General features: G+C 37.6%; 3 protein-coding genes and 1 long non-coding RNA gene across 4 annotated transcripts in view; 2 read left to right on the top strand and 2 right to left on the bottom strand.

The window, feature by feature from the left end:
• The first annotated feature begins 5,399 nt into the window (after nucleotides 1–5,399).
• LOC145485877 (uncharacterized) lies at nucleotides 5,400–12,399 on the top strand. The gene is made up of 3 exons (XM_081464530.1): nucleotides 5,400–6,227; nucleotides 9,070–9,328; nucleotides 10,130–12,399. Exons 1-3 carry the CDS (start codon nucleotides 5,764–5,766, stop codon nucleotides 10,436–10,438), a joined length of 1,032 nt encoding a protein of 343 aa, XP_081320656.1. The 5' UTR covers nucleotides 5,400–5,763; the 3' UTR covers nucleotides 10,439–12,399.
• LOC145485880 (uncharacterized) lies at nucleotides 11,257–13,093 on the bottom strand. The gene is made up of 2 exons (XR_014049234.1): nucleotides 12,984–13,093; nucleotides 11,257–12,951 (listed from the first exon to the last, which is right to left on the bottom strand). It is a non-coding gene; the product is annotated as an uncharacterized LOC145485880 (long non-coding RNA).
• A 52-nt stretch (nucleotides 13,094–13,145) lies between these two features.
• LOC145485884 (uncharacterized) overlaps nucleotides 13,146–23,720 on the bottom strand; it is a 35,960-nt gene continuing 25,385 nt past the window's right edge. The window contains exon 3 of the mRNA XM_081464537.1: nucleotides 13,146–13,697. Coding sequence (XP_081320663.1) covers nucleotides 13,545–13,697 — 153 coding nt within the window. The 3' untranslated portion in view covers nucleotides 13,146–13,544. The remainder of the gene's footprint in view (nucleotides 13,698–23,720) is intronic.
• The window catches only part of LOC145485883 (uncharacterized), an 8,618-nt gene continuing 8,588 nt past the window's right edge, over nucleotides 23,691–23,720 (top strand). Inside the window, exon 1 of the mRNA XM_081464536.1 lies at nucleotides 23,691–23,720. This exon is cut by the window's right edge and continues 566 nt beyond it. The gene's annotated coding sequence lies outside the window, so the exon portion shown is untranslated.

The following is a 23,720-nucleotide window of genomic DNA, read 5'->3' on the forward strand; positions in this document are numbered from 1 at the left end:
AGCGTGGCCAATATCCAGCCATCTTGACCAAACAAGCGTGGCCAATATCCAGCCACCTTGACCAAACAAGCATGGCCAATACCCAGCCATCTTGAACAAACAAGCGTGGCCAATAACCCTTAGGGACTTGTTTGGCTTTCATTGCAATATCAATATGGAAAATGGTTTTTTTTTTTTTGTTTTTTTTTTTCAAGGAAATAACTCTGCAGCTTTATTTCCGATAATCCGTAAGCCGTCTACCTGCGTCTAGACTCTGACTTAACTTTTTCATGGCCCATGGCTTCTCGAGCGCCGTCGAAATACGAGAATATTAGCGAATTTAATTTCCACAGCAATGCGAACAATCTAGCTTCACATTCAATCCTTGCGTTTTATTAGGTGATAATATCCAGCAGCTCTCTTCTCTATTTCTAATCATAGATGTTACTTAATTTATTGAAAAATTGTCAACCTTTACATTGCGGCGTCTTTGATCGGTTTGTTCGCTTGCATAGCGGTCTTGCTTGGAACAAAGGCAAAACGAAAGAGACACAGCGGTTGACAGAATTTCGTATTCGTGCATGATTAAACCGGACAATACTTTTTTCCTGATGATGGTCAATACAAGTAAATTTAAAATAAATTGTACCCACGCAGATAGAGAACGCATTGCAAAATTTTGACAATTTTCGAATCAGAATTAAGTTTTAGCAGGTATATATATACATAAGAACTAAGTTTACTATATTTTAGCGTGTTTCGTTATCAGTTAAAGATTCGCGTTTTTTACTGCCGAGTTTAATCTTTCAAAAGGTGCGTGTTTGATTTAATTTTAGTCATCACAGCCCCACAAGCCAAACTTGACATATTTCAATGTCCATTCACCTGTTTTTACTGTGTGGCGCGGCAAACATTTAGACAGAAATATATGTTCTCCACCTCTGAGGGCCTTGTTCATAGATCCTGACACAGTGTCTAATTTGTTACTTTAGGAATGAAAAAATTTATTTTTACCAAAAAACACTGATGCGTACTCCTAGCTTTTAGTTTAATAAAATGTTTTTGGTTATCCATCATTTCTGATTAGCCTATGCTAAATAGCTTGTGCCATTTTCTCAGCCATGACAGAAACTGAATTATAGGTGTAGCTCAGTAGATGTAAATTAGACAATTTCTTTTACAGCTGGAAGATTTCCCTTGGAAATATATACTTTTTGAAAGGCATATGTACAAGCTAAGTTTGTTTTGTTGATGTCCTCTCCTTTTCAAACGTTTATCAGTCTACAGTAATCCTTAGTCCAAATCTGTCGAATCTGGTGTCTTTGTCTTTGAGGCTGGCATGGTAAGAAACTTTTCCACTGAACTCGAGCCAAAACTCAAAAGGCAAACTGACGAAAGTGCTCACTTTCGAAAAATAACGGAAGTCGAAAAGCTATGAAATATTATCCCAACAAAATATAGAGCAGGCAAACGAGAAAAACAAACAGCACGAATGAAAATGAATTTGCGATTTTATCAACTTGAGTCTCAGTTTCGCTTGGACGTACAAAATAACTGACAAAAAAAGTGAATAAACATTCTGAGTAAGGGCGACACCTAAGACGTATTTATTCGCCTGGAAAAAATAAAATCCGCCATCGGCAGGAAGACAGATTTAAATGAGATTGAAAATAGCTGATAGGTTTTTTTTTTCTATTTACATAAAGCTGCACTCCGTTTTCATCTTAATTGCACGCCGCTAAAGAGTCACAACACAGTTCAGTTAATGAAAACGGTAGCAATTTGAAGCTGAGAAGCGGTTTTCATTAATTTTCATTCTATTTACAAATTTAAAACATTTTGAAGGCAACGTCGCTGTCAATAAGACATTGTCTTTCCGTCACCTCTAATGGCCACAGCCTTACCGGAGGTAAAATTCTCAACAACCAATCAAAAGTCTTATAAGGCTCTTTGTAAACTTATTATTTGTATAAAGGCCATTTACTATGTCAAGAAAAGCGCTTTCGTTGATGAAATGACCGAATTAATATTTCTTTCTTCCTGTGTCAATCGCTAAGCTGCAGCTCAGTTTGTCGAGGCCACATCACATCGTGCAGTCACGAACCTCGCAATGTTGTCCTCAATCTCGATCATAGTGATATTTCTCGGGGCCCTGATATTTGTAGTCGCAGCTTTGGTCCTGTGTTGCCTTTGCTGCCATCTTCGTTCGCGACCGAAAAATCAGCAAGGAAAAGCTGTCAATTACATGGCCCATGGAAGGGGAAGGAGCGAAAAGGAGACTTCTGTAACAGAATTGTAAAACAAACATTGCCGTTCGCACCCGCTTCGGAGGAAACATTAATTTCCATCCACGGAGGGGAAAGATGTAAAAGCTCTTCGCATGAAAAACTCCCGAAAAACATTTCAACGCTACTTTGAAAACGTCCTTCAGGATTATCGCAGAGGAAACTTCCAAATTCATGGAAGAACCTTTGGAAGTCTTGGAAAACAATGCCAGCAAAATGTCTCTCTTTTTTTCTTGCAACAGCGAACGTTTTTGCGACCTTTGCAAGTTCGGTGCAAACAATTTTATTATGAGAGAGCTAACTACAGTCGACACAAAAAGACATTCGGCAAAGTGATTTACTAAAGGAACAACGAATTGAAGGATTGCAGTATAATTATTTTTAGTACTCAGCCCGAATAAAGTGCGGTGGGCCTGTTTATTTATTTACTAACGGACTGGATCACTTCATCAGAGCTGCAGTACTCCTTGATCAGCGCCCTATACCCTGTTGTCATTCCAAACAGAGCTCAATAACAGGATCAAGGGAGAAACTACTAGCACAATCAAAGAACAACTGTTTTTGTTATTCAATCAAAGGCAGGATCAATCCTCGAGGCCATTGTACTTTTAATTACTTACATCTGCATGCCTGCAGCATTCGAAGATCGATAGCCGGCAGTCAAACGGCGTGTTGCAGTGGTGTATAGAATTCGACAACTTGAAAATCTTATTAGCAATTGCTGGAAAAACAGTCTTTCGTAGATATAGTAAAGATTCCTATATTTGAGATTTTGATGTTTGTAAACTGGAAACTCCAATATTAATTACTCTCTTTAGCTGTTCTGAAAATATCTTCGCCGACGTACATGCAAGATAATCGGATTTCTCGAAAGCCGCGGAAACTTTTCGGGCCCGGAAATAAAGCCATAGCAAAATCTCGAACCTTACGATTACAGAGCTGTTTTATTTACATGTTCTTAATATGAACAGGGGTTCCCTTCATACAAGAAGTTTCAGGCGTATACACTTCTCCCTTTTTAGATACAGATGAACTAAAAATGGTTTAACGGGCCCGAAAAGTTTCCGGGGCTTTCGAGAAACGGGCCCCTGGATTTTAATCACAGGTGATCGATGGTTTAATCTATAAAACTGATCAAAGTAAACTAAATACAGTTTGTTATTATTCTACACTGTAATTAACTACTTTCAGCAAGTTCGTAACGATCCTATCAATCAAATCAGTTGGTAAAACACAGAGATACAATTGTCTCTGTCGTGACAGTACTGAACCAATATTACTGGTGATGAATTCAGTACGGCATCATTCAAAACTGACGAAATCCTTCGTTGTGATGGCGTGGTGGCCTCATGGTTAGCGCGCTGGTCTCCGGATTGAGTGGTCCGAGTTCGAGCCCTGATCGGGGACATTGTGTTGTGTCCCTGGCAGGCGGACACTTTACTCTCACTGTGCCTCTCTCCACCCAGGTGTACAAATGAGTACCAGCGAATTTAATGCTGGGGGTAACCCTACGATGGACTAGCATCCCTTTCAGGGGGGAGTAGAAATACTCCTAGTTGCTTCATACTACGGAAACCGGAAAAGAACGCCGGCCTGGCTCATATGGAGACTCTAATTTACCTTTCTTGCAGTTGGGAAATATAGATGATCAGGTATTCATTTTGGGGTCACATTCGTAGTTTACTCTTTTTTTTTTTTTTTTTTTTTTCCAATGACTAACAAAGGTTTGATTGGAATTTCGGCTTGGGATTTTCATCGCATCAATCAATGCAAAAACTAATGTGCCAAATTTCCACGAATTCTGTAGAAAAAATTCTAAACAGTTCTCTGGGAGAATTTCTCGGATAGATAATGCAGCCTTCAGTGGAAACAGAAAAATTTCTTTGTTTGAAAAAAATTCTTACGTGACTGGAACAGCTCCCAAACACAAAAATAGAAACCCGTGGGTTTTGTGTTTGTCTCAGTCTAACATCTAAGTGTCAGAGTAACTAAGCAGCTTTTAAAGAGCTTGCGTGCACCATCAAGGAAAGAACGATATTCACACGGCTGCAGTTAATAGCTCCTGTTTTCTTTTGCCTCACGAATATTCGGGTTTTCTTTGTGAGAAACGTTTCCTAATGGTCTTTAAAACGATTCCGGAACACGACAAGGCCAGGGGCAATGCATTTTCTACAACCATCACACCGAGTGTCACGGTAAATCCGGCATAACTTTTTTTATAACACTTTCAACTGCTCGAAAGGGTTTTAAATTTGACAACATTTATTTATTTCTTTATTTTTAATGACCATGAATTATTGATTGCCACACTAGCGATCTCGTTCCCAGCCATTGTCTAAAACACTGACGTATTGAGCATTTTTATATGATGTCTCAGGGGCCTTATTTGTGTCTCCAAACAATGAAATTTCTCTGCTTTGGGAAATGAGTTCTTTTCTTATGCAAAAATTTGCTAGCGTGTGGGAACACCAATTTTCTCTCCCTAACTACCCTGAGTCACGCAAACCTCTCTCCATATTCAATGTTTGGCCGCCCAGTTTGAAGACTGTTCCTGACAGGTGATCACGTGATACAAAGAAACTTATTTCACATTTGTCTCCGAAGGAAGAAATGAACTACTGTTTTTAAAGGCATTGAAAAGAACTGCCCGCTGGCAAAATCTAATAGGATGGATGGTCAAGGAAAGAGTGACAAAAAAACCATACCATAACAACCCCAAGACAAAGTTAATTTCAGACAGCAACATACATTTATTATATATAGTAATGTAAGCACACTGAGTTTTCTAAATGCGCCCAAAGACATATTCATAAAAGAAACTCTGGTGCGTGATTCACGTTTTGCATATCGTGGCGGTGAGAGGGGTGACAGGGACTTCAGAACCTCCCTCTTCCCGTGCCCTGCTTACCCGCTTCCCGTACCTTTATCTCACGACGACCGCCCTTGCCCGTCCTACTCTGCTCTCAGTATTTGAACGCTTAATAATGAATGACAAAAATTAGCACTTGCATTTCTTTCCCGATTTTCGCCCTCTTAGAATAAAATAATAATTGTAAATAAATAAATAAGATAGAATATGATAATAAATTGTAAATTATAAATTGTGACTATTTTCGGAGACGCATTATGCTTATAACAACCTAAGGAAAGCTTAAATTTCTTGAGACAAAGCTTCGTAAGAAGGTAAATGGTTTATGAGCAGAATTGTGGATGATTTCATTTGCCCCAGTCTGCGGTATTTAACGCTTTCGGTGCCCAAAGCACCAGGATACCAAGGGACAGTCAAACACTCGAGCTTAGTTCAAATCGAAAAAGACTGGGAACGAATGACAGTTGAAAAGTGGCGCGCTGACCAGTTGATCGCCAGCAATCATGGGACCAAGAAAGGAGTGCGGGTGAGTTCAGTACCCAATTTAACAGTTTGTTTACTCGGATTTTACTCCCACAGAAGTAGCGCTTGTGTCATTCGACAAGCCAACTTCAAACTTAGTTTCACTAGATGCCGAAAGAGCGAGATAGATCGCACCAGGCTAATGATCAAGAGCCTAGATCGCATAGATCTTCTTCGCACAGACATCGAAGCCATAAACATGACGAGGGAAAACATCGATCACATCGCCATAGGCATACACCATACCATCGTGAAAAAGAACCTCGGTCCTCAACGCATATATATTTTAATGGATCAGATAATGTTCCGGCAGTTTCACTGCACACAGATCATGTAGCTTTGGCTTCGAGTCTGAGTTCCTTAATGCAACAAAATGGAGGGATGGCACAAGTGCTTGGGAGTTGCTATGAAATGTTGGAACGGCTACGGAGCAATCAATTATTTTATCCTGGCACTTCACGGCAGAGTGCTACTACTTGTACGAGCACTGATGGCCGACGAGGAGTGAACCATTCTAATTTAGCAAACGTGCCAAGATCTCCGAAATCTGTTGCAAAGAAACTTGAACCAAGGTAATGTATGGAACGCCAGAACTGTCTTATGATACTTTGTTTTATTATATTGGGTGGTTATGTCATTATATTTGGTACTTATGTTATTATATTCGGTGATTAACTCATTATACTCGGTGCTTATTCCATTATACTCGGTGCTTATGCCTTTATATGCGGTGCTGTCTTCATTATATTTGGTGCTTATTCCATTATATTCGGTGCTTTCTTCGTTATATTAGGTGTTTTTTTCATTATATTCGGTGCTGTTTTTATTATATTCGGTGCTTTCCCCGTTATATTCGGTTCTAACTTTGTTTGGTGTTTTCTTCATTATTATGGGTGCTAACACTATTATATTCGGTGCTCTCTTCCTTATATTCGGTGCAAAGGCCATTATATTCGGTACTTCCTTGTTCGGTGCTTACTTCATTATATTCGGTGCTTACTTCATTATATTCGGTGCTTTCTTCGATATGATCGTCACCAGTCTTCGCAAGGGGCCATACAATTTAGAGGTAGTCTAGGGAAAGCCGGGAAAAACGGGTGTCACGAAAACTCAGACCCCGAAACCTCAGACCCCGAAAACTCAGACCCCTCGAAATTAAAAACTAAATTGTTATCACCTGAATTGCTCTACAGCCACAATGGGGTGAGATGCTTATCTACTCCGGTTTGTGTTGTCACGTCGATCGAACGGTGAAAAACAAATATTTAACTTCTCACGTTTATTGCTGCTGCGTCGGTCAAACAGTGAAGAACTAACAAGGTTCAGAACAGCAGCCGACAATGTTTTTCAAAACAGACCTTTTTTATGCAATCATATGCAGCAAAAAAATGTGTCGTTCTCTGAAACATACTCGTTTGATCGCAATCTGCTTTTTGACTTTATGTGCGTTGCGTGGCTATTGGCATGTAACCCGCAGAAATGAACAAAATTTAGAAGAAAAGAAAAAGAAAAAAAGAGTACATAGAGATAGCCATGTTTGCGTTCCAACTTATAACGGGAATAGTGAATATTTCTTACAGGAAACAGTAAGTTTCAAATCAAACACTTCTATTTCTTTCTTTTTTTTTTTTTCCATACCGCCTGGATTAGTTAATTATTAAATCTGCCCCGTGGCGGGGCCTTCGCACCAGTTTTCAATTTTTGTTCACTCACATTTCGAGACCAGACATGGCGGTTCAATCGGTTCGACCTTCAAGTGCTTTTTACGTGTTGACTTTTTACATGCCGACAGTCACGCAACACACATAAAGTCAAAAAGCAGATTGCGATCAAACGAGTATGTTTCAGAGAACAACACATTTTTTTGCTGCATACAATTGCATAAAAAAGGTCTGTTTTGAAAAACATTGTCGGCTGCTGTTCTAAACCTTGTTAGTTCTTCACTGTTTGACCGACGCGACAGTGATAAACCTGAGAAGTTAAATATTTGTTTTTCACTGTTCGATCAACACGACAACATAAACCGGAGTAGATAAACATCTCGCCCCATTGTGGCCGTAGAGCAATTTAGGTGATAACAATTTAGTATTTAATTTCGAGGGGTCTGAGTTTTCGTGACACCTGTTTTTCCCGGCTTTCCCTAGACTACCTCCAAATTGTACGGCCCCTTGCGAAGGCTGGTGACGATCATATCGAAGAAGGCACCGAATATAATGAAGTAAGCACTGAACAAGGAAGTGCCGAATATAATGGCCTTTGCACCGAATATAAGGAAGAGAGCACCGAATATAATAGCGTTAGCACCCATAATAATGAAGAAAACACCAAACAAAGTTAGAACCGAATATAAAGGAGAAAGCACGGAATATAATAAAAACAGCACTGAATATAATGAAAAAAGCACCTAATATAACGAAGAAAGCACCAAATATAACGAGGGAAGCACCGAATATAATGGAATAAGCACCAAATATAATGAAGACAGCTCCGCATATAAAGACATAAGCACCGAGTATAATGAGTTAATCACCGAATATAATAACTTAAGTACTAAATATAATGACATAACCACCCAATATAATAAAAAAAAGTATCATAAGACAGTTCTGGCATTCCATAGTAATGCACCAATCAGACATCAACATCGTTACTGTGATGGGGTTGGGGGGATGATTTGGCACTATATGGGAAGGGAAGGGGAGTTTAAACAAGCTGCCTCCAAATCATTACAAAGCTACACGTGGAAGAGGTTGTGACAGCGGTAATGCCTTTCTCATAATATAGTTGGCTTGTAAATCAGATGTACTGTACAGTCAATCGATACAATATCAATATCGGAAATCAGTCAATTCAATCACTATTAACTGCCAATTTCTATCGATTGATATCTGCAATCAATAACAATCAAACTCACAGAGAATTTTTCATTGATTGCTATTGATTGACAAAAATTGCTAACCATCGATAATTCCTGTCTTCAAGAATGTCAATTGTTATTGATTGAAAAAAATCAAAGGGAAGCGCTTAGACGTCTTAAGACAAATTCTTGTAGAATACACTATGGCGAAAATATAAGTATCTTCAAATCATGTTTATGCAAGCAAGGTTACACAAACAACCTAATTGAAGAGGTACTCTCTGAAGAGAAATTTATTTAGAGAAATTTCGCACTCCAAGAAAAAGAAAAATTGGGAAAGAATAATTTTTATATTGCTTTTTGCCACACAACAAAGAAAAGAATGGAAAAACCCTCAAAAAGCAAGGCGAGAACCAACAACAAACTCAACCCACATATTGCACTAGGCCGGAATCAAACCCGGGCCACATTAGTGGGAGGCAAGTGCTCTCACCACTGCGCTATCCCTGCTCTCCCAACATTCATTGCTGATAAGTTATGTTTTTGTTGTTATTTAGTTTTAGTGGAATCTTGGAAACATATAAGACAGCAAGTCTTGTTCCAGCAGCTCAAACCAAGGCACGATTGCACCAGAGCTTGGTATCCCATACTGAAGCCAAACTAGACTCTATAGACATCTCACTGGTATGTCCACTGACTCGTTCACGGATGGGGACTCCAGTGCGAGGAAGGAACTGCACACACATTCGTTGTTTTGATGGAGAAGCTTATCTCCAACTGATGTGGGAGAAGCATGTTGAGAAGTGGAAATGTCCAGTAAGTTAATGTACAATCTGTTAAATGTAAAATCTGTTCCAGCTGAGGAGGGTGTAGTCTCCTATGCAGATGCTCTTTGGGCTTGTCACACAATCTTCCTCCCCCACAAACCTCTTTTGAAACAAACAGCACATTCCTTCCCTTTGTTTGTTAAGATCAGCTGGAGATCATGTTGGGAACTGGGTCAATGTGAACTGTTGAATGTCACCTTGAATTCACTATAGTTTCTTGAAGAGGATTTAAACATAATATTGTGAATGTCTCACACATGTGTTGAAAGGCCATGCCACAGCAGCAACACCAATATTTTGGTGTCTTGTGATCTAAGCAGACCTCCCACAGGTTTCCAGCATTTGAGAGGAACTAGCCAAACAAATGTCTTGCTAACCTTGATAGACAACTGCAATGTGATTGTGCTGTGTAAATAGCCCTGTGTTTCACCAGAGGTTTACGAGGAGGAAGTTTCCCTGTGGAGCCAGAGTGTCTATGTAGGAGGCTAAGGAGGGTCGTGGATTTTATGATATTGATACTTTATCACAAGTTTTAAAAAAAAATTAACACCACCATTTGTGATTTGGAGAAATAAGCTTGAAGTTTTAGCCATGTCTTTTTGACATTTAATTGTTTTTGTATTTTCACTCCTGTATTAACAATATACATGTACACCCCTACATCACCTAAACATGTCAGCTAAAGAGAGTTAGTTTTCTAAATTATATTTTCATGATGAGTTTATAGGACAGAAATGACTTTGTATGTTGTCAGCAACTTGGTCTGTTCTTCTTTTCTTCTTCTTGTCAGATTTGTAAATGTCTTGCACCTCTGTCGGAGTTAGTTGTTGATGGGTATATCATGGAAATATTAGAAGCAGTACCTGGGGACGTGAAGAGCGTGGAATTCACCTCAGATCAATGTTGGCAAATAAAGGGAAGAGATTGCTCATTGACATCAATCAACAGATCTTCAAATGACTCTGATCGAGGAAATAATGCGGTTATTGACCTGACATTTGATACTCCCAAGAAAAGTGATCAGAAGAAGTTGTCAAATGTTGATAGCAACTTTGACAAGGATGGTCCTCCTGTGATTGATCTTACTTTGTCTCCTTGAATAAGTGTATATGGAAACTGGTTCAGGTTGGCATAAGCATGAATTGATCAATGAAGTCTTCAACATTATGGGAAATGTTCCTAGGGATATGTCTTAAACTTAGAGGTTATAGTTTAGGTGACAATTGTTACTGCTTCTCAACTTCAAGATCATTTTTCTTGAGGTATATTTGGTTTTATTATTATTATTATTATTATTATTATTATTATTATTATTATTATTATTATTATTTTTTAAATTAACATGTGTTTTATTCAAACTGTCTTAAGTTAGGAGGCAATGATAAGCTTCATTAAATTCAAGGTTGGCACAGGGGAGTCAGTTTTTTTTTCAAATAGGAGTTAAGCACGAGTTAAGAGTTAACCACTTAAGAATCAAGTGTACACATCAACAAATCTTTCTCAGTGCCTGGCCTTCAGTGAAAACCTTGGATCACTACTAATACACCCACCTTGATGAACATTAAATCCTTTGAATTTTTGTGACTTTGTGGTAACAGTATATTGTAAAGCAGACAGGTAATCAAATATAGGAAATCTTCAGAAGGAATTTCAGTTATTTTGTTGAGTTAAAACAGACAATCATACACCTTTGAAAAGTGTTTTTGATCAGATTTGAAGTGGGTGGCTTCCCTGGTACACTGAGAGAGGCTCGTAACAACTTCTTTCAAACAGCCCATTTTAAAAACTACAAGTAGCTGGTGATTCCAGGGGTTTCACTGAGGGCCGGGCACTAGCTGTAAGGATGATTTTCCCTTCCTGTTTTGACCATCTAAGGGAAAGTTTTTCTTATAACAAAAGACGTTCAGTTTAATTCAATTTTATTTATTTACACTTAGTGTACTTACATGAAATTCATTTAATTAACAAAAGTACAAAATCAGAAGAAAAAAAAAGAAATGCAAAGTTACGTTTAATAAGAGAAAAGTGTATAGTTGTCAAAGCAGGGGCAGATCCAGGACTTTTCAGGGAGGGGGAGGGGGTGGATGGTACCTTGGAGTTGAAGAATCAATGGAGTATGCTTCCAAACTGTTTCAGTTTAAGAATTATAACCTCATTTAAAGCTGTTACACCACAAATACTAGCAATATCACAATGTAGAAATTACAATGAGGTAACCATCCAGATTGTACCTTTCATATTCATAATTTATTTCAATTTTTCTACTCTTTTTTTTTTGCTTCCTCAAAAGGGGGTGTCCTGCCACCCAATCCACCCCCTTCCTCTAAATCTGCCTTTGATTTGGCCACTACCACAGTTGAATTATTGATGATTACACAGTAGAATATATGAACTTACAAAGAATGTGCAATATAACAGAAGCGAAAGTAAATATTTTTGGGTAAAATAACTTTATTAATAACTTTGGTATTCATATCTAGCAGCATTGGAAAAACTGCTTATATTCAGTTCAGACAGTTCTGCTTGCCTGTGAAAACCAGTTGTCCTCTTGCTGTAAACTTTTATCAAACCACTGGATTGGCAGCGAAATTACCGCCAGTGGTCTGATGGGCGCCTGGTGCTATTGAAAGCACTGCTCTTGGGCCTGATAATAGAAACTTCTTTTTAAGTAAAGTCAAACCAACAGAATCAAATGCCTTGTAAACGATATAGATATTTAATATATGATCTGCTAATAATATCTGGCTCGTGTCATGTATTTGCTTGTTCTTCGTTTCTCGCCTGATCCCCCATTTTGAAGATATCTGTATAATCCCTTCCGGACATTTGGGTGGGTTTCACATTTTGCAAAACAAACTAGTCAGTGTGCTTTAAACTGCATAGACGTTGTAACCTTGGTTGTGTAAACTTCCCTGCAAATAGTCCTTAATTTTGATAAAGGTGTTTCTGTAATGTATTTTTCAGAAGTAACTTTGCAAATAGCAGCAACAATATAAACAATATGATTGTGATTAATTAATGATGTGTTAAGTGTTCAGTTGAAATAAACTGATAATATTACTATGACAATGAACCTCATTTTTGAGAAATGTTTTAAATGTAGTCGTTATTTTTGGGTTTCCAGGTTATCACAAATGATAGCGAGACCATTTGTTCATCACACATCCAGGGTTATGTATACACATACATACATCTTTATTTGACAATGTTGGTTTAAAGAAATTGGCAAGCCCTAAGTACTGATGTGGACCTGCCTTACTACTATAGAATGTTCCAATTTCCTCCTCTGTGCGTGGAAAACGCTTGTGCTTTCCATTCGATGAAAAATTCCGGTTTGAATTTCTGAAAATTTCCAGTGACGGACGAATGTGACAAATGGAACAGCATCCGGAAGAGAGGACAACCTTGCGAGGTATACCGAAATTTTCAGAAATTTCTCACAGGGAGTTTCCGTTCCATTAGATTTTTTCCCGAAATTTCCGAAATTTTCGGTTGAATGGTCTGCTTCGGAGTTTTCGGAAGTTTTGGATGAATGGAAAGCGCCCAGGGGTTTCATGTTCAATGTTTCGCTGTATTTTTACGGAGTACTGCTTTTGAGACCACAATATGGAGCTTCGTGGAAAGAATTTTACAAGAACGTGGACACATGTTTATTAACCTATCAGGCTTTCACAAAGTCACACTTGGGACAGAAAGGGGGCATTAGTTCTGGCCCTCTCTCTGTCACGCAATACTGACAGTAGGAGTGCCAGAACTGGACTAAGTTCGAAATAGCTAGGTAAAACTGTTTTTTATTTGCACACCATTTGCATAGTATCATATTCTCTTTGAATCCTCTGTTATTGATAAGAGGTGGGCACATCACTCCGATCGAAGTGAGAGTCGACGCGGAGCAACGAAGGGTTTTAGTGGTATTTGGCCCCAACGGCGCCAGAACAAGTGTAACCAGGAAGGAAAAGAAAACAAAGCTCTTGGCGACGTGGGGCCAAATACCTACGGACTGGACGGGAGCTCCACCCGAAGATGGGACGGGTTGCAATTTGTCTTTCCTCGGTCAAACTTGGAAAAGACGCTTTACTGATGTCACCAACATATTTAACTTCTCAGGAACCAATACGGAAGTAAGACATCTCCAGGTGTTACGTCGGTAACACTGAATGTATTTGGGATATTAAATTCATCGAATTCCAGCAGAATATGAATATTCAAATGACTTTGAATAGCGAACAATCAAAATAGACGGACAAGTCGTAGGCTCCTTTTCCAGCCGCTTTAAAAGTCCTTTCTCCTACGCAACGTCCGCTCTCAATCGCGCCTACTTGCAGTCTCGGTCTTTGAAATCCCTGCCCCATTTCATTCTGAAGAAAACATATAGAGAGCGTTTTGGTTTTAGCACAAGTTTACCACTAATTTTTTGGGAAAGGGCGGTGCTTTTAATATTCTGAACACGACCTGGATTGTGGCTGCAATGCATGTAATTTTTAGCGAAGCGTAAGGCTCAGACTTTCCCGTACACCTTTATCTCATCCTGAAGTTTAGACAACTTAAGAGGAGTTTCTGTAAGAAAGAGTGCAAAATTTTGAAAGAAAACTCCGTCTCGCTAACCTTCCACACTACCCTATTTTGATTCAAAAAATGAACATTGTGTTCGAATTTTTCCGCCTTTTCATATTATCACTTCGTTTAGATCGAAATGAAATGTTTAGAACATCCAGGCGATTTATAATTAAGAAATTTATAAAACAAATTCATACGCCCTTGCTGGATACGAGATATAAGATATCAAACTCGGCGCTACCCGGACGAATTGATCAGTTATAAAGACGGAATAATTTTACCCATCAAGAGATCAGCTTAAAAAGTGGAAATCTTGAAATTGCGCGTGAATTGCAGATCACAAGAACCGTGAATAATTGCTTTATATAATCTAATCACCCTGAAACGATCACAAAATAATTTTAAACTTATCTAAATAAACGCAAACGCAGCATCAGGAGCGGGTATCTCGTTTCTTGATGCAGGATACAGCAAGCGTTACACATCATCAGAAAGAAAATACAATACTGGATAACCAGATGCCTTTGAGTGGCTCTTGCACAACTTACAAAATCTTAAATGGCCTATTAGCCCCTAGGGATTCATCATACCTGCAAGCAGGCCTAAAATATTTCTACAGTTAACACGAATCATACATGATGAGCAGCATGAGCATACTCCAGTGTAATTAGCAAAAACGTTACAAAATATATCTATATACACATTAGTTATTTGAGTCTTCGGATTTTGATATATTCTCGTCATTATTTTGGTGCAACTCAAACACAAAAACTGGTACCCAGGATTCTACAATCATTCCAGAAAGTCTGGTTGACAATGTGTTAACTGGATGCTAAAATGAACAAGTGCTGTAGATCTACTTCATTCACCTTACAAAACAACAAAAACAGCAACAACGAAAAAACCGAAAACGTCTGCAGTTCGACAGGATAATTATTGACGAAACATGGTATCCATGGATACACTAACTAGACTTTTACTAGAAAATTCGGCATTACAGTCAGGTTTGACATCACGACAATATTTTATAGTTGCTGTATTTCTTTATTCTCGATCATCACCTGGCTTTTTGAGAATGTATTAATACAGTAAGGAGAAATTGTATGTTTATTAGTAGTTCTTAAGAATTGAAAACTTTGCCGGAACGTGACCAACAAATGGCTCTTCCCCTGCTGTCAACTTTAAAACGAACAAACGGAGAACTTCCCCTATTTTGTTCGTGAAGAACAAATTGCTCTTCCACTGTCAATTTTAAAATTTTATTATCTTTAAGACAAAGCGTTTATGTCGTTTATTTACTATTTAATAAAGCGCCCATGAAATAATCTTTCGAGTTGAATCAAGTCATTTGTTTAGTAAAATTCACATTACTCTTTATTTGGGTAACTGAAGCATGAAGAAACATACTTTTTAACTTGAAAAAAACAAAAGCTCTCTCTCGTTTTGGGAACTGATACCGAAATCAGGGTGGTAAATCTCTCGCTTGTCACGGTTTCCCACAGCCAGACATTAAAAAAATGGTTTGTTCTTTTCACTGAACTTATCGCGTATAGTAAATCATTTTATACAGTGAGCAGGTTTGTTCTGGCAGTGACGCCTTTCTGACACCTGTTAATTTCAGCAGCTAAAAGACGCTTTAAGATAAGTGTTAACTACTCCGGTTGGCAAAAGTTTTATTGCTTGAACACACACACTGATAGTGAATAAAATGCCGAGCTAAACTTACAAGTTTTTACACTTATGTAAATCTTAGAAAGTTCCAGAAGGGTCTCTGCATATATTTGGGCTTGCGGGACAATGCATACTAATTATCAAACACTCTGCATTACGACTATGCCTGAAAGGTGACAGAATAAATAGAACTACATAAGCTGATTATGTAACAATAAGGATAAGAAAAAAACATAAAAAAATGAAATCGTTATCGAACAAAAAATGGTTTGATAAAGAATGTCGCTTTAAGGAAACACGAGCTAAGGAAAATTTCAAACCAAAAGCACAGAGATCCTTTAAATTCAAACTAACGAGAACAATATCATGATACTTTAACAGACAACAAAAAGCTACTGAATAAGGAAAGAAATATTTCTACAACTCAAAAATCACTGAGTTAGAGGAAAATGCAGAAGACTCAGACAAAAAACCATATTGGGAATGTTTAAAATCAATGGATTGCACGCGAAAAGATAAAGACGACATTCCATCAATCTCAGAGGGTAACTGGTTAACATACTTTCGGTCACTTCACTCGAAAAGTCCTTTAAATCCTATTCAGAAGTCAATAACGAATGATCCAAAACTTCTGGATCATCACGTAAGGCAGTTTCCCTCTTTAGACTACTTGATCACTGAAAATGAAACTTTTATAGCCGCTTGTTATATATATAAGAATGCAAAATAACAAATCGGCATTCTCGGACAAAAGGATCAAAGTTAGTCTTCAAGAAATGATGTCCGCGTATCTTAAATTCTTCAACTCAATTCTTACTTCAGGTATAATGCCTAATACTTGGTGTCGCGGTCTTATTACGCCAATATATAAATCAGGAGGAAGAAATGAACCATCAAACTACCGAGGAATTTGTGTCTCAAGCTGTTTAAATCAGCGACTGCTTGAGCATGTCAATTCTCCTAATATTCTGCACAATTCCCAGATTGGTTTTCTACCCAAAAATCGAACAGCAGACCATGTTCTTACATTGAGAACTCTAGTAGGTAAATACGTGCATGTATCTATCTATGCTTGTTTTGTTGACTTTAAGAAAGCTTTCCATTCAGTTAATTTGGCATGACGGACTTTTAATTAAGTTATTAAAAATTAATGTCGGTGGCTGTTTTTTTCAATTTAATAAGGAGCTTGTATTAAAACTCTAAATGTTCCATAAAAATTGGCCAAAATCAAACACGGCCTTTTTCATACGAAGAATGGTACGCCAAGGTTGTATTCTGAGCAGACGATTTAGTCATACTGTCAAGATCAAAAATAGGACTGCAAAATTGCCTTAACATTCTATCAGTTTATTGCAGTACATGGATGTTAAGTATCAATCCAAAAAACCAAAGTTATGATCTTTCAAAAACGTGCTAAGAAATGTATCGAGTCTAATTTTCATATCGAAAATGAGCCTGTTGAAATTGTTCAAAATTATGCTTATTTGGGAACACTCATTTCCTCAACGGGTAACTTTTCATTGGCATTTGATAAATTGAAAGAAAAGTCCCTTCACACCCTTTTCAGTCTCAGAAAAAACACAAATTTCAACAAACTACCTCCATTCCTGGCGAATAAAATTTTCGACGCAATGATCTCCCCAATTTTGACATATAACTGTGAAGTCTGGGGTGCATATGCAAAATCTGATCTGTTCAAATCTTGGGACAGTTCCCAGATCGAAAAAACACATCTTCAATTCTGTAAACGTTACTTAGAAGTAAGCAATAAAGCATCCAATGTAGCATGTAGAGCTGAACTTGGCAGGTTTCCTCTCATTACAGCTATCAATCAGAAAATCATGAATTACTCCTCATATCTTCTAAGTAAGGATAATTGCTCTATTGTTAAACAGATCTTTCTCATGTCGCAAGATCTTCATCACGCTAGTAAAAATAGTTATTGTTCTAATATAATAAGTACGTCTGATTATTATAATTTCCCTTGTTTTGATCTTACGCACTTAACTAACGCTAAAATCAAACATGTTGGCCTAATGCAGCAAAAGTGTATTTTATATTGGCAACATACCACGCAAAACTCTACTAAACTAAAATTTAAAAACGATTATACACCCTCCTCTTATTTAGGCTTAACAAGCAAACTAAGCGAAAGAAAAGAACTAGTGAAATTTAGGATAGGCAATCACAAACTGAGGATTGAGACTGGTAGATATGATCAAATTCCAAGGGTTAACAGACTCTGCCCTATTTGTGAATCTAATCAAATCGAAGACGAATCTTACTTTCTTACTGCGATAAATATTCCAAGAAATAAATTTTATAAGAAAACAAAACATATCATTCCGACTTTTAAACAACTATCCTCGTTACAAGCCATTGGCGAAGTTATAACTTCTTCAAATCATTATATCAATATTCAATTAGCAATTTATTTCATCTTGCTTTGATCTACGCAATATTCTACTTTCAAATCAGACCAATGTAACTTGATTGTTATATCATAACATTATTATATGATCACGATACCCGTTACTGTGTTAGTTTTAGCTTACAAAAGCTTTTGCTACACTGTATGTATTTATGGTCATGCAAATAAAGTTAGTTGTTGTTGTTGTTGAAAAGACCCCAGTGGCGCCCCGAACATTAAATTAATCTTTTTATCGATACCAACTGGAAAATATCTGCTCACGACCAATAGAAATATTTCATTATCCTAGGCTATATTCTTTCCAGGAATCTTTAAAAACATTGAATATATCTAAAATGCCTTAAGCTATCCCGCAGCATTTGTAACAGAGTCTTGCTGAATTATTCTCTTACAACAAAATAAAATAAAATTAAACTTTTATATGAAGAGAAAACTAATCATCATTAAGGAATAATGTGATTTAACTTCTTGTTCACTTTTGCATCAAAGTGAACAGCACTGTTGAACGTTGGAAAATGGATAATTATAATTCAACTCTCTTGTCTGCGTATTGAATAATCATACATTTTAATCCTCGCACATACAAAAAAATCAGAAACAAAAATCAGAAATCGAGAGCGAAATCAGAAACTAATTGTCTTTCCGGTCCATGGCAAGTTTGCAGAATTCATTGGTTTATCAAGATAATGATCCAAAGTTGATGATTTCAATTTTTCTCATCATTTAGCTGAAATTAATTGAAATTGACTGAAACTAATTGAAATTCTTATCATCTATAGAAGGGAGAAATGAGTTGTCGATCCCTAGCTCTTGGAAATAAAAAAACAAACATTATGCCGATAACCGTAAGCGTAATTTTATTTTATCGCGAGGCATTTCCTATTTCTTATTAGTTTGCGGGTTGTGTTTTAATCTGGCAACAATGGAAGTCTCCTGTCCAATGTAAACAGACTGAGAAGATTTGAAACTCTGACTCAAACCAGCAGCGGTCCCCAGAATCACTTAATGTATTCAGACAAAGATATTATTTTGAATCGACAAAACAAATTTCCTTGAATTCTACCAAAATTCTGTAACCCGAACGAACCAAAGCCCTTGTAATTATAATTTCATCTTTAATCATTCTTCTCTGCGGACTCGCCGATCGATCAAACCCGACCATGAAATTTTCCCAAATCTTGTGCGTTGAGGCGCTTAATGTACACTGCCAAGAACTTGATCGGCTCTCAGTTTTATACGCATTTTTTGCACAGAATAATGTTGCAACAACTCGACGTGTGCGAATGTTGTGCGAATGATCTCCTTGTAAATATGACGTCACAAAAGGTACTAGACCCAGATCCTTTTGACTGGTTCTTTGACTCGGTAATGGTTTTCATCATAGCGATTTTTCACGACTTTGAAAATTCATATAAAATTGTGGTTTCAACCGAAAGCAAAAAATTTTTCGGTTTTATGATTAAGAAGGTATCGATAGTGTTTTGGACTAAAAACATTTTTGGGGTTGTTGGCACTTTAAGATTTCCGAATTTCTTGCTCATAATGGCATCCCAAAGCTATAAGGTGTTTTGTTAAATGCTTAAAAAATTAGACCACCCCCTTACTTTTCTCAAACGGAGCCCCATACTCATACAGGAAAGAAAAGGAAACCCATGAATTGATTTTCTTATGGTTATTATGGCTAGCGGTATTGCTCATGGGCGCATACGCACGACGGCGGCGGCGACGGAGTCGCGCAAGATGGCGGCCATACTCCAGCTAATAGGTTGATAGAGACATGCAGCCTTGCTTTACAACCTACTTTGATTCTGAACATCCATGTTATGGTCAATGGAGACCTGTCAAAACAAGGTATCCGCTAACCAGTATCACGTGACCATATCGCGGTCTCAAATTCTCAATTATGTGATTTCTTTTTCTTTCTGCATTATTGTAGATTTAGAACATATTTTATTCCTTTAATTTTGTGACTAATGATATGTTAAGATCAGGACCTCTCTGTATATCACCGGTTGGTGAGAGAGCTTCCTGCAATAAATATTGTTATTATTCTTAAATTTAGAGCTCATCGTGTTCATGTGTTTTTTGAAGTTGAACGCTGACCAAGGGCTGGTTGTTCGATTAGATCGTGCGCTCATGTCAGGTTAATTTGTTTTAATCAGGACCGGTTGTTCAGAAGCCGGTTAACGCTAACCCAGGATTAAAAGTTAACCAACGTATAAACTTTTCTTGTTTAAAATTTTTTTTCACTCCTTTTGTTTTGTGTAGTTTGAGATTATTCAAACTAAAAACAGAAGGCCAAACAACATAAGCAGAAACCCTCACTACAAAGTTGCAAAACTCAAATCAAAATTCTCGCTTACCCTGGGTTAGCTTAATCGGGATTTAAATAGCCCGGCCCAAGAACCCCGCTTTTAGGCTTGGCTAAATCGATATATTATTCTTGAGATTTTGTCAAGTGACGAAAAAACTGCTGATCCGTTTTCAATTTTATAACTTTATTATCTGCAAGACAAAGTTTTCACGTTGGCTCATTCAATATTTTATTAAGTGTCTATGGAATGATCTTTCGAGTTAAATCAAGTCATTTATTTAGTAAAACTCAAATCATTCTTAATTTGTGTAACTGAAGTACGAAGAATTAGTTTTTAACTCGAAACTGGCAAAAAGCTCTAGCTATTTATCTCGCTTTGGGGCTGATGACGAAATCAGGTTTGTAAACTCTCTCGTCTTTCACAGTTTCCAACTGTCAGACATTAACATAATGAGTTTCTTTTTCACTGAACTTAAAGATGATTTCCAGTCCGTTCTGCGCAGTCTCAGCACCCTAATGTTTATAAACATTGACATGAAACTTTGAATTTACTTCATGAAAATAGTTGCGAAATGTTTACATTTTGTGACGTCACGCATGAAACAAAACAAAAAACTCTCGAGAGTGCGCAGTACAGACTGGAAATCATCTCTAACGCGTGTAGTTAATCATTTTAGACTGTGAACAACCGGGTTTGATGAGGAATTGATGCCTCAGTTACACCCGTCTTCAGACCCTGTTAACGCCCCAAACATTGAAATCACCACTCGTGGGCGGAACACTTGCTTTTCGTATCAGTCCTAGCTGGAAATTACCCACTCATTATCATTCGATGACACCAGAGAATAGGATTGTGCAGGAAAATTTTGTTTACTACTCCTGGAATTACGATAAAAGAGGCGGAGAATCAATTCCATTGCAAGCAGTTATCCCACAAAAGGCGATACAATTATAAATTTTAACTTACGGAAATATCTTATGAAGCACCGCCCTAAGCCCCCAGTAACCCGTAACAGGCAGCAGGTGGTTTTGTCCAACCAGGTTTCCTCTTTCCAGTTGGTGTCCATCGCAAGGCAACCTTGGGAAGTATGTAGCTTTGCCATCGGATTCACCTGCATTTGTTTTCCATGACAACGTTCTGGCAACCAGATTTTCTGTAAACGGATTCGAGATTAATAGCAATATTCACTGCTTGCCGTAGACATTGACGTCAATTTTCTTTTTGATTTAATTTTTCAATCCAAAGAACTCTTTGCATGCTTCAAAAGCAAATAGATTTCTTCTTGGCACATAAATAAAAATACAGCTAATCTAACGAGCTAACAAATCTTTTCCTGCGCGCGCAAAATCTTTTCCATTTTTTGCTCATTTTTCCACTTGAACTTGTTGCATATTAAACATTATATACAGATCGTCAGCTAGGCTAAGCTCAGATAAGCGTTACTTTTCAAAGTTAAGTATAAAACGCCATTGCCAATACAGTCAGAATAAGTTAGAAGTTGTTAGTTATTAATTTCTGTTGTTTTAATATAGAAACACAGAAAAACACGATCACGGCAACACCGTGCAACTGAAGCACTCTATGAATGGATTAAGTAGAAGAGTAAAACATTTGAGCCGCCAAATAATCGTAACAGCTTTGACTCGGTATTTGATTTCTGTAATTGAAAGATTCTAATTGGAAGGGGCCCTAGCGAATAATGGGAAAAGGTAAATTTGAGTGAGTTATGAAAATAGTGTTCATTTTATTTGTTGGGTTAATCTAAGCAGAAATACCGTGCATTGCAAGGAAGGCAAGAATGAAGACATCTTCGTCGATGTACTCTCTTCAGGCAAGTCCATATTTTTCAATTTATGTGTCCTTATTCAACTAGTTGTTTTCGTTTGGTTTCCCTCATCCGGCTCTCAATTTGATCATTTAATGGTGTAATATAACTTTCTTCAGTGCTGTGAAAACTTCGAGGTGCATATAGTCTTGGGTGACACCAAAGCTGGAAATATGCGAAATTGAAAAACAGAATAGCAAACATTTTTCTTATCAGTAACTGAATGATTAGTTTTAATAGAGCACCGAGCCGTTAAAATGTTTGTTTAGAGCTTGATTTTCTGTTTGGTATGTAATTTGATTTTATCATTTGCAATTTGTTTCGTTCCCTGGGAGCGCTACCATGTACACTCTTTCTACCTTTAAAATCAGAAAACTCTCAGAATTTTTAACTAATTAAACTCCAGTCCGTTCCCACATGCAGTGTACCGCGCTGCAGTCGTTGTCAGTTTTGCTCGACTTTACATACGAAAACTCTTGTTAAACCATGGTTTTCTTGTTGTTTTACACTAGTTGACCAGGGACAGCAAAGGTGTATCCAAAGGAATCGCAATGGAGTGACAGGCGTCAATCACCAATTAAAATGAAGTGTAGCACGACCAGCAATGGACCCCCGGCAAGCTTCATGTCGGCAATTGCAACAACTCGGCAGAAGTTCAGTTAAGTGAATCACAGTTGTCGCTAGATTTGATTTATCATAATCTATAATCCGCCTTTCCTTGAAATATTGTAGATAAGCCCAGTTTAGGGGTATTCAGAAGTAATATTGGAACGGGTTTGCAATTTAACAAAGGGATGTGATAGATTTCAAAATAAAGTAATGCCGCTATTTATTTTGCCTTGCTTCTGAATGTTTCGTAGTTTCTGTAGTCTCCGTATGTGTTTGGACGGCGACCGACGCTAAAATGGGTGTGTCATTTTACACTTCTTTTTATACCGACATCAACATTTACTCCAGCCACGAGAAATACGCTTTGAATAAAAGAAATTCTTTGAATAACTGTGAAAATGAGCAACTTGGGGGAAAAGTACGTACCTGAAAGGAATTTAATTATTACCTGATCCGACCATGTTATTTACGTACGACTGACTAAAAATTAGTCAAGACGTACCACGAGGGCCAGGGAGCGATTACAAAAACAATGAGCAGTTAATGACTGCTTCCAAGGAAAACAGTGAGTTTTGTTTCCCCGAAACCCTCAAAAACAGAGCAAACTGCGAAAAGGTATTTGTTTGATGCTGGCTGGCACACAAATTTGGGGCGGTTTCAAGGAGCACGACATGATAACGTGCGGGTCGAAAGTTCAAATTGTTGTTTCCCTAGGGAGCTAGTGAGTTTTGTTCGCCCAGGGGAGTTATAGTGAGTTGTGACACATGACACATGACACGTTCTGTTCCAATCGGAAAACGTATTCGAGTTGGGAAGTATAACTTTTTTCCTTTAAATATTTTTTATTATGATTAGGTCTATTTTATACTAAAGATATTTTACTGTATTGTTTTAGTAACAATGTATTTAGGTAAGTGAAATGATGACTTGGATAAAGTGAAATAAATGAAGAAGCATTCTCAAGTCAAGAGAG

The sequence above is a fragment of the Orbicella franksi genome, chromosome 4, assembly GCF_964199315.1.
Source record: "Orbicella franksi chromosome 4, jaOrbFran1.1, whole genome shotgun sequence".
Classification (NCBI taxonomy): Eukaryota; Metazoa; Cnidaria; class Anthozoa; order Scleractinia; family Merulinidae; genus Orbicella; species Orbicella franksi.